This window comes from Petaurus breviceps, unplaced genomic scaffold (genome assembly GCF_028583685.1).
Source record: "Petaurus breviceps papuanus isolate PSGF00001 unplaced genomic scaffold, PetGlider_PUasm1.0 79, whole genome shotgun sequence".
NCBI lineage: Eukaryota > Metazoa > Chordata > Mammalia > Diprotodontia > Petauridae > Petaurus > Petaurus breviceps.
In genome coordinates this window covers 4,071,328-4,088,909 of record NW_027186523.1, presented here as the reverse complement: position 1 = coordinate 4,088,909, position 17,582 = coordinate 4,071,328, and the positions used below count along the sequence as shown (strand labels likewise).

General features: G+C 39.7%; 1 protein-coding gene across 1 annotated transcript in view; it reads left to right on the top strand.

Annotated features, from left to right (window-relative positions):
• Positions 1–17,582, top strand: part of LOC138175789 (dynein axonemal intermediate chain 7-like) — a 93,890-nt gene that overhangs the window by 38,006 nt on the left and 38,302 nt on the right. The window contains exons 5-8 of the mRNA XM_069106267.1: positions 3,947–4,048; positions 5,714–5,851; positions 9,595–9,741; positions 16,183–16,286. Coding sequence (XP_068962368.1) covers positions 3,947–4,048; positions 5,714–5,851; positions 9,595–9,741; positions 16,183–16,286 — 491 coding nt within the window. The remainder of the gene's footprint in view (positions 1–3,946; positions 4,049–5,713; positions 5,852–9,594; positions 9,742–16,182; positions 16,287–17,582) is intronic.

The window sequence follows — 17,582 nt, the reverse complement described above, 5'->3', positions numbered from 1 at the left end:
GAGAGCTGTCTATTTGGAGGGCAATCATATGGAAATAGTGATTAGAGTCATCCTGTTTAGTTCCAGGAGGCAGAACTAGGGATAATGGGTAAAAGTTGGAGAGAGGCACATCTAGACATATGTCAGGTCAAAACTCCTAGCATTTAGAGCTGTTCAGAATGAGAAGGGAATGCCTTACGATGGTATGGGTTCTCTCTTGTTGGAAGTTTTCAGGGCTGGTTGGCCAATCTCAGGTAGGTTATAGTTGGGGATTACTTTTGGATTTAGACTAGACAAGATGGTCACTGAAATATTTTTCAACTCTCAAGTTCTTCAATTCAATTATGGATCATTTGGAAAGGATACCAAACTTGGCAGGTGAATTTAGTTTTGAGGCCTAGGGTCATATCTCAGTTCTGCCACTTGCCGCCAGTGTGACAGTTAACCTTCCCAGGCTTCAAGGGTCCTATTAAAAGATAAAGAGAATGGCCTTTTCACTCACCAAAACTATCTCCCACCAACTTATCATATATTTTTAGAACATAAAAATATCTTCCTTGATTAATCAGAGTATATCAATTAGCATTTTTTAGTTTAGGTACTGTGCCAAGGGCTGGGAACATAAATAATGAAGCAAGACAGTGGCCTGTCCTCAAGAAGCTTGCATTCTACAAGCAGCATGCACCCTGTTCACTGACAAGTAAATACACATAAATACAAAGTGATTTGGAGACTGTAGATGATTTACTAGGGGAATCTGAGACTGATATGGACAGGCAACAGGAAGCAATTAGAGTGAAAATTCACAATGGAGTGAACGAGTGGCAAAATGTGTAATAAGTGTGGGAAGACAGATTAGAGCCAGTTTGTGAAGGACTTTCTGTGCCAAATGGAGGACTATGTTTTTGTTTTTGACCCTAGAGACAACAGGGAGCTTCAGGAGCTTCTTTTGCTGGGGAGAGACAAGGTCGGATTTATGCTTGAGTATTATCAATTTGGCTGCAGTCTGGGGGTATGGATTGGAAAGGGGAAGAGACTAAAGGCAGGAAGACCAATTAGAAGGCTATTCCAATAGTCAAGGCAAGAGGCAATGAGATCCTGAACGAGGCTGGTTGTAGTGTGATAGGAGAAGGGAAATGAGGAGAGAGATGTGATGGGATCAGCAAGGTGGCACATCTGCCTGGATATGGCATGTGAGTGTGAGTAAAGAGTTAAGGATGAGTCCTATGTTGCAAACATCAATGATTGGTATCCTTGACAGAAATGGGGAAATTAGGAAGAAGGGGTTTGGGAGAATGATAGCCAGTTCTGTTTTAGGCATGTTTGAGTTTGAGGTGTATAAGACAGAGTTGGAAATATTTAATAGGCCATTTATAATGTGGGACTACACAGTTCAAGAAAGGCATTAGGAATATATACATAGAATTTGGGAGTCATCTGCACAGAGATGATAGTAGAACCCTTGCTAGCTTATGAGATAAGAGAGTGCGTGAAGAGAAAAGTGGACCAATGATAAGAGTCCTGGAGTATACCCACACATGGGAGGTGATAAATTCCTTTGTATCTGTGAAAGGGATTGAGAAGCAGCTGTCAGGGTGATTCTAGATGTTTGACTGAATGGAAGACAGCTCTCACATTACTACTCTAGCGAGAACATAAAGTTTTCATCAGACTGAATAATGATAAAAAAGTTCAATGAGAAACTACAATAAATGTCTTGTTTTACTCCATAATTGCACAAAACCAATCCAGAAACCTGCCACCAAAGCCAACATTAACCAATACAGTCAAACAAATTGGCAGCCTCTCATTGTGGTCAGAGATGGGTCAGAAACGTGTAGCCTGCAGGTCCCTGTTTCTGAAGGTAGTAAGCAAGAGAGGAAGTACCCTTGAGAAAATCCCAGGGAGGTCAGAAAACCCCAGAATGGGTGGAAAGCCCTAGAGTAGGGACCTGAAATCCCTGTGGGGGAACTGTAGCACAGCATGGTAATGGCTCATGGGGAGAAAGCCCAGGAAACTTGCTGCCTATGAGGTCCATGACACTCTGTACTAAGATGTCATAGAGTTAACCTGAAGATCCAGTGAACTAAACTTCAAAGATCCAGTGTGGCCTAATCCTGAAAGAGAAAAGCCAGGATATGAAGAATCTGGGGGACTCAGGTGAGACCAACGAAGGCTGATCACATTCTCCAAAAGTAGGGGGTGGGGAGAGAAAGGGTTGAGCCTGGCCCTTGCAAAACTGCCTAATTTACCAACCAAAGATGAAGAGATGATTAAACCAGCAACAATACTGATCAGTATAAAAAAAAAATTAGTTGAGCTCTAGGGATCCTCCAAAAGGAGGAGAAAGTAAGTCTGTAACAACTGTCAACAGAGGGGGCGGCTAGGTGGCATAGTGAATAGAGTACTGGCCCTGGAGTCAGGAGGACCTGAGTTCAAATCCGGCCTCAGACACTTAACACAAAAAACTAGCCATGTGACCTTGGGCAAGTCACTTAACCCCAATTGCCCTCCAAATAACAAAAAACAAACAACTGTAAACAGACTCAAAAGGAAAAATAGGTTTTGTACAAAGACTACATGAATGACTAGAAGAAGTGAAAAAAAATATAAAAAAATCAAATTATAGAGGAAGGAATTGGAAGGAATAACCTAGAAGAAAATATGGCAAATCTTTCCCAAACAATGAGCTCCCTGAAAACAAGAATAGACTAGACGGAAACCAATGACTCCACGAGACATCAAGAAACACCTGCCTTCCCTATTACTGTAGAGTGCATCGCCATTCTCCTAGTCCCCGAGGCTCACATAGATGTCATTGTTGACTCCTCATCATCTCTCATTGCACCCACTTACCCAATATCCAATCTATTTTACCATTGCAGTATATCTCTTGAATATACTCCCTTCTCTCCTCTAACACTGTCAGAACTGGTGCAGACCCTCATCATCTCACACCTGGACTGTTATAATAGTCTGCTGTTGGTCTCCCACCCCAGTCCATTTAGCCACTAATCTGATTTTCGTAAACTGCAGGTCCAACTGTGTAAAGCTCTCCTACAACCCCAAACTCCAGTGGCTCCCCATTGCTTCCAGGATCAAGTACAAAATTCTCCATTTGGCATTCAAAGCTCTTCATAACCTAACCCCCTTCTGCCTCTCCAGTCTTCTTAAATCTTACTCCCCAATATGTATGATTTGATCTAGTGATACTCACCTCCTGGCTGTTCCATAAACAAGACACTCCACCTGTTTGCTCTGAGAATTTTCTCTCGATGTTCCCCATGCTTTCCCTCTTCATTTCTCTGGCTTCCTTTAAATTCCGACTAAAGTCTCAGCTCTGTAGGAAGCCTTTTCTAGTCATCTTAATTCTAGTGCCTTTCCTCTCCTATCCACTTCCTATTCATCCAGTTTAAAGCTTGTATATCTTGACTGGCTTGTCTCTGCCATTAGATTGCAAACTCCTTGAGGGCAAGGGCTGTCTTTTTACTTTTTTTCCTCTTCCTAGTGCTTAACACAGTGTCTGGCAAATAATAAGTGCTTAATAAATGTTTGACTCACTATCTACTTACGTGCACACGTCATGTTTCCTTCCTAAAAGATAAACTCCTTAAGGATGAAGGACATTCACATTTTGTCTTTATATCTTTGGTGTCTAGCACAATGCTAGGAACTAACTGCTTGTGGTGATCACTTAATAAATGCTTCTGGATTAATGGATGAGAATAGAGATTTCCAGTGGGGACAGTAGAAGCACAGTTGAAGAGGAAGTAAGAACTAACAAGTCTGTGGAAGTGCAGAGTGTAACCAGGAAAGGGATAAATCCTAAAAATTTAACTTGAATTTGTGTTCGTTTTTGTATTATATTTGAAACTGTTCAAATAAATTATGTTTAGTGATATTAATTATAAAATGTACAGCTAAAATTTAAGTCAATCAATTCTCACTATTGCTCCTGTGCTAACAGGATCTACAAAGGAGAACTGATGAGCTTGAGGAACTTTATATATTAGAGAAATGTTTTTCAGAAGCCGAGAAATGGAAAAAAGAGGTTAGAGTCCTTTCTAAAGTAAGTTTAGCTTTTTGTTGTTTGATTTTATTTTTGTTAATTAAATTTTGAACTGTCTCCTTCCCTCTCCAGCCTGCACTAGAAAAGGCCAGCCATATAGATGTATGTATACATACATGAAACCATTCTATACATTGACCAACTACAGTTCCAAAGGACTCATGATGAAATGAGCAGCTATGGGTGCAGTGGATAGACTACAAGGCCTGGAGTTAGGAAGGTCTGAGTTCAAATCCAGCCTCAGACACTTACTAGATGTGTGACCCTGGGCAAATCACTTAACCTTGTTTGTCTCAGTTTCCTCATCTGTAAAATGAGCTAGGAAAGGAAATAGCAAACCACCAGTATCTCTTCCAAGAAAACCTGCAAAAGGGGTCACAGAGTTGGACTTGACTGAAATGACTAAAACAACACGATGAAATATCCTATTTCCTGGTAGAGAATGGGTGGACTCAAGAATATAAATTAAAGCATGTTTTCTGCTCTTTTTCTTTCTCTTCTTCCTTCCTTTTAGACAGGACTAATGAGGGAATTAGTTTTGCATGACAATGCGTATTTATAATGGGTTTTGTTTGGGGAGGGGCAGGAGGGAGAGATTTTGGAACTAAAAATAAAATAAAATCGAATTTTAAAGAAAAAAAGAAATGAAGCACTATGGCTTGATGTATTGGATCAACTAAACCTGGAGTTAGGAGGACCTGAGTTCAAGTCCCAACTCTAAACACTTGGTTATATGAATCATATAACCCTGATGTGGCCCCCCTGGGGCTGATGAGCATGTTGGTTGGTTGTTCTTCATTCAGAGCACCTGTTTCCTCCTCTTGGCTTCCTTGGTGTCCTTCAAGACCAAGCTAATAATGTCTCACTTTATGTGAAAAGGCTTTCCTGGTCCTGCTTAATCTTAGCATCTTCCCTCTGAAATGATCTCCACTTTATCCTGAATGTATCATATCTTGTTTGTACATGGTTATCTGCATGTTGTCTCCAACAAAAGACTCCAACTCCTTGAAATCAGGGACTGTTTCCCCACCTCTGTATCTCCAGCACTTAGCACAGTGCCTGGCAATAGAGACATTTGCTTGACTTGAACCTCAGTTTCCTCATTTGTAAAATGGGGATAATAATATCTATAGTAACATTCATATGGTTGTTGTGAGGATCAATTGAAACATTTCATAAAGCCTTAAAGTGCTATATATCCATTATTATAAAATAAATTCATTGGCCCAGGAGGAAAAGAAGCCTCCCTTCATCAGGAGAGACCTTTCAGAGAAGAGTTGGAGAGGTGAGATACTATGGGGAGCTGTCCCACTTTGTAAACGTCTTTTGGATATATAGGATCCCCTCAAGCACAGTGCACGAGGGAGAGTTTTTCTGTTGCTAACTGGTTTATCTCAAAGATCCAAATAGTTAGGGCTAGATAAACAAGGCTTCTCTTGTTTAATGTTTATCATATTTTAAGGTTTATAAGTGCTTTACATGCTTGATTTCAGTTGATCCTTGCAATAATCTTGCATTATTAAAGCTTTGGTAGTTACAGATTAAATGTGCGTATTTTTGCATTGGTAAAAAAATACAATTTTATAGAGCTCATCTTAAATTTTTTATTTTATACTTTGGTAGAGATTTTATCAATGGAGAGCTTGACTAGTTTTTCTTTTGCAGTGGGAACATTACGTTGAGTGTGATGGAACTCCTGATCCTTCTGTAGCCCAAGATATGAACACTTTCATTAGTTTATGGAAAGAAAAGGGAAATGAAGATATTGATGATGTGATGAAAGAGAGTAAACTAGTGCTAAATGTAAGTAACAAAGTGTAATTCTCTCATTTTTAAATATTCAATCAAGAAATGGAATATAAAATTGCACATGTACATTATTGTTCTTTGAGAATAATTAACTCCATAATATAAGGTTAGTTAAGTATGGATGGGCACATTCTATAATCTCCTTGTGGATTTTTTTCAATTTTCACAATTTTGTCAATACAAATCAGTTCAACCATACTTAAATTCTGGTTAAGGGATAAATAGATAGTACAGACAAGCTAACAATAATTCCATATTGCTGAATTATTTAATTTAAAAATCAGATTGACTTTCAGTTGTCCAGATAACAGGAAACAGTGGTTTCCCCCCCTAACCAAAATTATAATGGAAAATTGTTGTTGTGTTAAGATTGGACCATTCTAAGTATGTCAGTTTCACCATAATGCCTGACTTTTCTGATTCCAACATTGACCTCATTGAAGGTCTTTCTGGCTGTTCTGGACAAAAGTAGAATATTGAGTACTGCTTTCTCTTTGTTAGAGAAAAACACTAAATGCCCTGTCCTTTACCTAAAAGCTTCCTGCCTGCTGCTGTGTTGTTAAAGATACTTGCAGCTGATGTGGGGGTGTAAGACCAATAACACCAGCACACAGGAGGGCTGCTAGCACAGGTTCTTTGATCTTTTCTAAAGGAAAGACAGCTTCAAAGAGGTTAATAATCTTACTTTAATTAAACAATGCAGAAAGATATATAAGTACTCAAGAAAGATCCAATTGGCAGGGCTCCAACTGTCTTCACAGAGTATCAGAACTAATTGTACACAACATCAGACCAGAGGGCACCAACATCTGGGTTCACAAAGCCGGGGAACCTAACAACGGCTACACAGAGTCTCCTTTGGGACATCAAGAGTTGTCAGGCAAAGCATTCTCCCCATGAGTGAGCCCCAAAGCAAAATACTGACCTCCCAGAATATATATAGTTTTCAAACAAAGATTCAATACCTGATTGGCTCTGCACTGAAAAGCTTGAAAATCTACATGCCTCAGCACTTAATTGGATCCATGTGGCCCAGAGCCACAAGAGACTCAGGCTGTGAACTGGGCCAAAGCTCAAAACAGCAAGACGTCCATGATTGAAAGACCTGTGTACCTTTGGACCTGGGAACATGGCCCCCATTCCAAGACAACAAGGGAACATGTGGTCACATAGGCCTATGAATGGACAGGGAAGATCTTATATTTCCTTAACCTTTCACTTACTTAGGTGCTACTTGTTCTATTTGTGTTGCTATTCTAATACAGTGCCAAAGAAGGAAGGCAGGGGTGGGGAGGAGTTCTACTTTGTATTCTCCATTAGGTTAGGGTTACCATTCCCTTGTGATCTCATAGAAATTCACCCTTTCCTGACGCTAGGTAGAGACATGGTAGCTCCTAATCTTTTTAACTGCCAGACAGTGGCTGTATATTAGGCTTCTACTATGTGTCAGGTGTTGTGCTGGGTATTGGGGGAAGAAATGCAACAAATAAAACAATCCATACTCTCAAGGACCTTATATCGTAGTAGGGGACCCTAAACACATGGCATAGGCATAATGGAATTACTCCAAACAGGAGTAGACAGAGTATTTGCATCTCTATACAGTGCTTTACTCATGGCAACAGAATAATAAAGTAATACCTATTGGAACAGATACCATATGACCATAAGCTTTTTAGATGGTTATATTCTTCAGACCATACACACACATACGCAACATATATATGTACACACACATACATACTATCTATATGTCACTCTGACCCCAGGAATTATTAAAAAGTTACTGGTTGGTTTGTTTAGTCATTCACTCATCCATAGCCACTCATTCTATGAGCAGACAAGATAGTATAGATAATGGGATATAGTTGCCAAATGATTTTTTCATGCCATCATGAAGGACCAGTCATTAGGTGAAGACTCACACACTTTGGACCCAAAACTTGGCTCCTCTTCCTTGATGTCTTGGGACCAAGTAAAGATTGAAGCTCTTATAGTCAGTACCTTTTGCATTGATTTTTCTGTCACTAGTAGGAACCTCTGATTGCCTTTTGCCATGCAGAACTCATCATCACACAAATGGGTGCAGGTGAGTTCAGATGTAAAAAGAAGAAACCCTTCTTGCTCTGCTCACCTTTATGTCTCCCCTGTCTTCCCTCCCTCTTACATTGGTGTTTTCAGTTCAAGCTTCTGGTAGGTGAGAGACATTTCACATTTTCTATCTGTCTCTCAAGTCTCTGACCATGTCTGAGGCATTTCTTCCTTGCTGTACTTCTGCTTGCCCACCTCCTCTCTCACTTCCCAGCCCCACTGCTTCACCCAGTCAGAGAAGAGTAAAGACATTGAAAAGCATGTTAGATATTCGTTTCCCCAAGCATCTGAATTTCTTTCCAATTATCTCATACACATATGACTCTGAATGTTCCTGGGTACAGCTAGGAAGGGTTATCCAAATTCCCTGGGGTTCATTCCTGCAACATTTAGGGTCAGGGGAATGCCAAGCACCAACGCCTTTCTAGCAAAGTGGAATAGAGGAAAAATGCCTATAACTGTCTTCATTACATGAAAGGTTTTCATTCTAGCAAAGTAGGCAATGAAGTGAAATTCTACGTTTTCCATCGATTCTCTCTGGAAAGTACTACATCACTGACCACCCTCTTCATCATTGAATGATACTTCCCAAGTATGTCTACTCTGCTACCTTGCCACGCAGAGCAAAAATCGGATCAGAAGCAGGCATTGCTCTTTTCTTACGACTACCAGCTCCAGAATTCCTTTCTTTGCCATCCTACTACTCTGTCCTCTCATGAGGCTGATCGTTCCATCTGTAGCACCCTATCCATATCCTTTGTGTAATTATCTACTGGCCTCAAGGTCACTTTCCCTCTTTTCTCAAGACTTCACAACTGGCTCCCATGTAATCTTCTCCTGTGCCTCAGAGCCTGTCCACATATTCAAGGGACTTGATGTCTCCTCCAAGACTCTGTCGTTATCAGCCTCCTAAAACTTTAAGATGAAACTTAGTTCATCCATCTCCCAAACTTTCACGACCTTTGTCTTTACTCCATCTTAGCTGCACATAAGAATGTTCATAATTTAGATCCCACTATATCTTTTTCCATGATCCTGAACTCTGAAATGCACCTTTTCTGATCACAACCAGCTTGTATCTCATTGATTCTTTCCTTGTAGCCCTCTCTGTAACTTCCCTATTTCTCTTTGTCAGCACCATCATCATCTTTCTGACCTTCTATGTGGCTTTTGCCTTTTGTCAAAGTGTGGGGAGCAGATGCAACAGGAATAAAACAAAAGTGGTAACACCCCCCTCCCCCGGCCCCAGAGGAACTGGGATAATGACAGCAACAGGAGGAGGAATGAGGAAAGAGCAGAGGAGTCTGGGAGGATCAAGAACAGAGTGGTAGCACCTGAAGATGAATGAGAAGTAAATAAGGGATCCCTAACTGTTGCAATGAATGTATGGACCCTAGTTTGGGAATTTCATAAGATGGAAAACTGTTGGGGTTTTGAATCTGATGGAATGCATACCAATACTCCTAAATTTCAAAGCAAATGTTTTGCTTTTCCACTGTCCAGAATTATGATAAAATTGTGCATATATTTTGTGAATATAGGAAGAACATTATTTCTCAACATAAAGTGTGGGATGTTTATTTCTTTCCACTTCCCCATTTCCTCTTTTATCAGGAGATTAATGTAGACATTCTTTTACATTATAGCTAATTGGGAAACTACAATTAATATTATTGGATACTCCACCATATGAACTGACAGATGAACAAGTAGCACAGTACCAGGGATCAATCCTAGAACTGCGAGAACTCCTTCACTTGAAATTCAATGAAGCCACAGAAACTCTCCTTAAAGTAAGTATGATGCATTATTAGCTGCACTTATTCCTTTTTGAATTGAAATAAAAATACTACCGGACATTTATTCTGTGAAATAAAGAAATCCAATTCTTTTGTACTTAGTCTAATACTCACCACATGCACAGTATTGACCAGAATTGACAAAACTATGTTAAATAATACGTGATATAAACTTGGTGAAAAAAAAACTGAACAGTTGCTACAGGAATACAATACATTTGTAGTGCCATATTATCTTTCAATATTAATATATCATCTGAGACTCTTTCTTTCACGTGGGGGCCCCCAGAATAGCTGCTCCAGGTTTAAGATCCTCTATAAGGAAACATCCCCTCAAAACAGTACCTCATGAACCCCCCACTGAGGCATTGACTCTTTTTCTAATCAGCCAGAGAATTCAATTAGTTAAAAGCAAAAGCTTTGTAATAAAATAGTATAGGAAGATTTGCACCAGGACATTCCCCATGTAAACCTAGGGAATGCTTTCCCATAGATATACATACCAGCAGGGGGGGCAGTGAGCATGGATAGGGACCAGGCACCAAGGGCTCATACAAAGGGATAACTCACACCTCAAATATTTGCAGGACCCCAATGTCTTCTGGTGATGCCGTTAGGCTCCTCTGACTATGCCTGCTTCTTGTTGGCCACATCATATCTATTGGTCCTGAGTGCATTCCTCTGCCACTCTTGGCTGGTCTTGGCATCTAATTTCCTCTGGAGGGTTTCTCTGCTATTATCAGCATCTCTTTTAGGCACTGCTCCCTAGTACTGTCTTCTGGGCCCATCTCTTTAGGGCCAGCCAAATCATAGTAGCTTCCAGGAGTATGCTACAGTAAAGTGGCCAGAACCTCTCCTCATAAGGGAAGTATGAAAGCTCTTTAATCATAGCCACCATACATGCTGGAGCTATGTTAAGAAGTTCCTCGAGACATCTGGACCATTCTATATACCTTGATTTCAAACCTAGTCCTGCACCTCTTCAGTTTTTTAAAAAATATGTGGAAAGTTCAAGAGGCAGATCAAAGAAAAGTTCAGCCTGCTAATTGATGCGTATGGGATCATAATAGCTGTTGATAAAGGGAAGATAGAAATATTCAAATCCCCTTTTGCTTCTCTTTCATTGCTAAGGAGAATAGTTTTTGGACTATAAAAGAATGAACAGCAATGGCCTTCCAGGTTGATAATGAATAATTAATAACTTCTTTTTGGGCCCAGCTATTTCATTGATTCTGAATGTGTCTAATTATATTATTGTTTAGCCTTCAACTCTCTATCTTCCCTCCCTCCTCCCCTCACAAGTATGGCATGATATAAGCATGTTGCTAAAATCTAGATACACTACATCTACAACATTAGAGGAAATGTTAAAAAAGGAATGAGGTTAGCCTAGAGTGATTTGTTCTTGCTAAAACCATGATAACTCTTTGTGACTTCCTCTTTCTTTTCAAGATACTCACTAACCAACCTTTTAATAATAGACTATAATTTAAAACACATCCAAGGGGCGGCTAGGTGGTGCAATGGACAGAGCACCGGCACTGGAGTCAGGAGGACCTGAGTTCAAATTCAACCTCAGACACTAGCCATGTGACCTTGGGCAAGTCACTTAACCCAAATTGTCCGGCCTTCCCCCTCCAAAAAACAAAACAAAACAAAAGCCACAAACATCCAAATGAGATCTTCTCTTCTCCAGTCCTGTGATTCCTCTCCTATGTTCCATGATCTTTCAGAAATCACTATGGATCAGCAATCATATCTGCCTCTTGTTTAAGTTTTTAAAGAAGTAGTTTATCTGGACCAGGTGATTTGAATTCCTCAGGAGAATTGGGTGCTCTCTTACTCTCTGACTTAATCTTGAGAATCAGCTCCACATTAGCTGTTTCTGTTTGTTTTTTCCCCATTCCAAATAAATTCTCCTTGACAGATTAAATAGAAACAAGTAACAGCAGAGCATTTCTTCCATGTCTCTTCTGACACTTAGCAGCCCTATCCCTTCTTTGATCCAACCACACCCTATTTTGTTGTCGTTATCTTTTTTCGTCAGAATCAGCTCATTCTGAGCTTTAGTATTCTTGACACTACTCTTAGAGAACCATGCCACACTTCTATACTCATCCTTGAGCGCCTCTCTTTGCTTCCATTATAATAAGTAAATAAGCAAATGAATGAGTGTTCAAATAAATAGGTAGATAGACACATATAAATGCATATGCATACAATCATATATATTTTCACATATATATTTTTAAAATCTAAGTTGGCCACTGTTTTCCGTTTATATCAGAATTATTTCCCAACAGCAGTTTGTCTGAAAAAGATCAGAGAACTTTAGTGCCCTGCAGTCTCAGTATGAGCTAACAATGGAATGTGGCAGTTTAGCCAGATCTTTAAGTTGCATTAAAGGAGGCATGGTGCTCGAATTGGGGCAGGTAGATGGTGGAGTAGATAGAGTGCTGGACCTTGGAGTCAGGAACACTCATCTTCCTGAGTTCTAATCTGGCCTCAGACATTTCCTAGCTGTGTGACCCTGGGCAAGTCACTTAACCCTATTTGCCTCAGTTTCTTGATCTATAATTTATGAGCTAGAGAAGGAAATGGCCACTCTGGTATCTTTGCCAAGAAAACTCCAAATGAGGTTACAAAGAGTTGGAAAAGGTTGAATGACAACAAAGTATCCAAATGGAGGGAGATAGTACAGCTGTACCCATGGTCAGAACACATTTGGATTTTTTTTTTCAATTTGGGGGACCACATTTTAGGTGGGACAGAAATAATCTGGAGAGTAACTAAAGGAGGTATGACAAAGGGCTATGCTCTGTAAGGATCACTGAGAAAACATGGGGAAGTTTGCCCTAGAGAGCAGAAGACTTAGGATATTTCTATTATTTTCAAGGATTTCAGGAGTGATTATGTTTTGCTTGACTTCAGAGGGAAGGACTTGGTACAATGGGTGCAATCACTCTGAAACTCAGTGTAAGCAAGCATTTCCTGAAAGTTAGAGCTGTTCAGGAATTTGATGTTCTGTCTTGGGAGAGAGAGAGTAGACTCTCACTCAGAATCCTTCAGCAAAAGCTGGACAGCCTGTTTATAGGGGCTATTGATTGTAGTGTGATTCTTTACCAGGTATGGGTTGGACTAGATGGTTTTGAAAGTCTCCATCTCTGCGAGCTTGTGCTTCTGTGGTCTTTTCCTCATGTAAGACAGATAAACACAGCACACAGGAGGACTGCTAGCTCAGGTTCACTCTTGATCTGGTCAGACAGGAAAGAAACTAAGCAGGGGTTATTAACAAGCTTCCTTTATTCTAGTCTAGTTTCTTAGAAGAGGATTGCCGATAATGGGAACACAAAGTCCTACAGCATTCCCTAAATCACCCTCCTCACATGGGCTGGCAAGAACGGGGGGCAACTACCCCTACCTCTTTATGGGGTCCATCAAGACAGGCACAACTTCTGCATCCCTCTAAATCCCCTCAAGCCTCAGTGGGGGCCAGTTGAGGCACATACAGCATTCCAGCTTGTGCATTCAACCCTAAGGTTCCCCACTCCTTGACCACTGCTCGCCTGTTTTATAGGGCACCAGATAGAGAGGGCATATTGCCAGCAATAGCCTCAAGAGTTTGCATCACCTCATCCCTGTATCTCATTGTGCAGCTGCACTAAATGTTTATATAATTTATCATTATATAATACTATATATGTGTGGTGGAGATGTTTTGAGCCATAATTGTGGGAATTCATATCTAATACCTGGGAACAAGATATTGGTATGGCTATGGATCCTGGGAAACTGAACTCTATGATATAATAACAAAAATCCACTTTACACACTAAAATCTACCTTACTTATGCTAAAATCCACCTTACTCCTCATCATCAGGAAAGCCTCTAAATTCTGTGTCAACTGGATTTTTGGTATCTGCAGGCATAGTAAAGCACAGCAGTAATTACAGTCTACAAGTTCCCAGGGCATGGTCTTTATTTAAGAAAGCACAGTGCTTGGCTCAGAGTAAGAAGTTCTTAATAAATGCTTGTTAATGACTTGAAAAGGAGTTACCATTTCAGTGTAAAAGAATGGGAATAGGCTCTATAATTAAGAATTGACATCTGGGAACTTAAGGGACAATTTTATTTTTAAATTACTCAGATAATTTAATTAATAAAGGAAAAAATGTTCTTTTAAATAAAGAAGCTGAGTAAGCCTATATTCATTCATTTGCTTATTCAGCAAACCTTTATTTTTCATCTATGGTGTACAGAAAACTGACAGGCATTTGAGGTGATAAAAATTTCTTTGCAGCTTGCAATCTCTTGAAAGCTACCCCAGGTTTAAAGCCCATTTAGAGTCAGCTTCTACTGAAAAATCACAACTCACAAGCCACTACTAATGTTTCTTTACCAGATCAGTCAGAAGAGATGTTAGTTCAAAACAAACAGTTTTTAATTAAATAGACTAGCAAAATAAATGGCATCAAATTCTTGCCATACTCACAGGGATATATCCTATTACAGATTACTATGCCATCAGTGGTGGGAGGAACATAAGCAGGGGCATGCATATTGAGGGCTCATGTGTTAGGATAACTCATGGCCTAAGAATATTCATGGCCAAGACAACTCTTATATTTCTGGGGTAGTTTTCCTGTTGAATCATCCTTCTCAGTACCACTGCTTACCTCTTATTCCGGCCTTCTGTCTTGGGGCTAACATCAGCTGCTCTGGTGGTATCCTTCAATTATAGGCTATTGTGCTGCAAGCCTTTACTATGTCATCTTTTCTAGGCTGCTCTTTTCAGCTTCTTCAGTATCATCTGTTGCACTTAAAATTGAATCACAACTGCTTATGTGATCTCTCTTCCACAAGGAGGAAACTTGTTTTCTTTCTACATAGCATCAGACTATTTTCAGTTCTTTCTTTGAGTTTAGCATCAGACTATTTTCAGTTCTTTCTTTGAGTTTAGGCCTCTAGATACAACAGCCTATCAACAAAAACTAACAGAAATTTGGGTTTAGATTTATTCTGTCTTTTGAATTCCTCTCTTCTACCTCAACTGCTATTCTTTGACCCCAGTGTACTTGTGAAAAAAAGTGCCTTTCAGTCTTTTTCTTTAGTCTACTTCATGCCCCTTGTGGTCCAGGCAAATATCCAAGACTGAAAGGATCTGGATGGGACTAACATTTTCTCTGACATCCATGTCAGCAACAAAATTGTGGACCTTCTTGCAATTTACACTACACACCATTGGATTTTTTCTTTCTTTCTTTCCATATGTTCCATCTTTATTACTTGTTCTAAGGTAGTGTAAGTGACCGCTAACTCCCCTAACCTAAGGGCCAGCCTTAGGTTGTATTCTCAGGAGGGACTGAAGAGACCAGAGGCGAGGGAGAAAAATGACTAGTAGTTTATTCTAAGAAGGAAGGGCACACAGGCAGCGTCTGGGAGGAAGAAAACTGGCTCCTTATATACTTTTAAAGTGAGCTCGATTCAGGCATGAATTCCTCATGCCTGGGGAAGGTGAACCAGTGGAAGAGGGGGCTGAACCAGCCATGTCAGCTGCTGCTCATCAAGCGAGCAGTCACCTGAGAGATGTCCTTGTGAGCCAGCAACTGGACTGTGGCCCTCAGCACCTCCTCATCTCCCACATAGGGAGCAGCCTCTGAACCAAGATGCCCCAAGGCAGTTCCTGATTTCCCATGACACAAGAGGCACTTGGAACTCACATTGTCCTGTCCAAGGTAGTATAGTCTTGTTGAGTTCATGACCCACTTCTGAGGTGTACTACCTGGGGCAAGCCTCTTTGGACCTCGGTTTCCTCATACTGAAAATGTAGGGATTGAATTAGATGACCTTTGAGGTTCTGTACAGCTCTGTTGTCTATTTCTATGATCCTATTGTCACTGCCAGAATGATTAAATAGTAATAATCTTGATTAGGATATCTGTTTCCTACTCGATAAACTCTAGTGGTTCCCAAGCATCTCTAGGGTCAAATATAAACTTCTATATTCGATATTGAAAGCTCTCCCTAACTTGACTCCAACTTACCTTCCCAGCATTATTACACATTACTCCTCTTCACACATTCTAGAGTCTTGCCATACTGGCCTTCATACTGTTCCTCAAGACTCAGTTCAGGTACTGTCTTTTATATGAAACCTTTCCTATTCCTCCCAGCAGCTAAATATTCTCTGTTAAAACTGATATGTATTTATTTTGGTACGTACACATAGATGCACATGTTGTCATCCCCCAATCAAATGTAAGCCCACTGAAGGCAGGGACTGTTTTTCTTTTGCCTTTGCATCTCTGGCACCTAGAACAGTGCCTGTCATGTGGTAAGTACTAAATAAATGCTTGTTGATTGATTCATTGATTGTTGGACAGTAAGGAGACTCCTAAGTTTTTCAACTTTACTTTTTGTTGTTGATTTCCAGGAAGCCAGTTCCTTAGTAGATACTGACAGTGGAAACTTGGCGAAGATCATTAAAGATGAAAATATCACTTTGTATGTTTGGGCAAACCTCAAGAAGAATCCGAAGTAACTCTATAATTTTTTTTTCTTTTAGGCAGGAAAAAAATGAGAAGTCAAACTGTCATAACCAAGTTAAAGGGGATTTCTTTTATAAATGGAAGAAATGTTTCCTATATTTCCTAATTATAAAAGTTTGAGGGTGGCAATTGACTCACATTGAATCCCCTAATACTTGACTCATAATGAGCAAACAGAAAAAAAAACAGTTTCTGCCTTCATGAAACTTATAGTCTCATAGACAATATTATTTAGCTTTTTTTCTTGCCATTTCAGTTTCATGTGAGTTGAATGAAACTTTCCTTAAATTTACAGCAAGATCAATGAATCAACAGTGTGACAATGGCAACCAAAAAAAGGATGCAATCTTAGGATTCAAAGAACTTCCTGAGACTTGTCAAGGCTGGCAACCAATATTCATATGTGGGAATGAATAATACTGGTGGGACAAGCCCAGAATAGAAAGCATTTTAATGGATTATGAAGTCTTCAGCAATAAACTGAAGGAAGTGGGGTCTCAGGGGTTATTTTCATTAATGCTACCATCTGAATGTTAGGTTCCTTGCAAGAGAAAAAAGGCTGTGGAAGGAGAACAAACAGCTGGTTACAAAGATGGCATTGAAAAGTGGGATCTGAATTTCAAGACAATGTCTTACGATAAAGGAAAGTGGCTTTAGGCTGGGAATAGAATGCATCCACTCAGGACTAAGAAAAATATATTTGCTTAAAGACCTGATGGTCTGATCTGGAAGGCATTAAACTGAAAATTAAGAAAAAGAGAGAAATAAAGAGAGATAAAGTTGCCAAGTCATAAGCTGAAGAAAGCAACAATGATTATACAGGAAAAATATCAGTGAAAGGACCCAAGAATTTGCAGGAGAAAATAAATCTGATGGTGTGGGTCACATGACTTGAATATGGCAGCAAAAAGGGTTTACTTAAAAAGGGACATTTATAATTTTTAAACATATGTATGCATATATTAATATATTTTAGAAAAAAACTACTCTGAGGCATGATAGGGAAATGTTGTTAAGATATACCATGTCTGACTTTGAGTAAGGTATTGGATGAGTCTCTCTTGGTATCCTTATATTTCTTGTTCCAGCCTTTTAATTATCTCTCCAAATAATTCTTCCCTAGGTCTCATTTCTTTTCCAATTTTTTTTCTACTTCTTTCATTTAAAAAAAATTCTTATTATTTCTTTTAAAATATTCTGGCTTCATCTCTGAGAGAGAGACAGAGAGACAGAGAGACACAGAGAGAGAGACAGAGAGAGAGAGAGAGAGAGAGAGAGAGAGAGA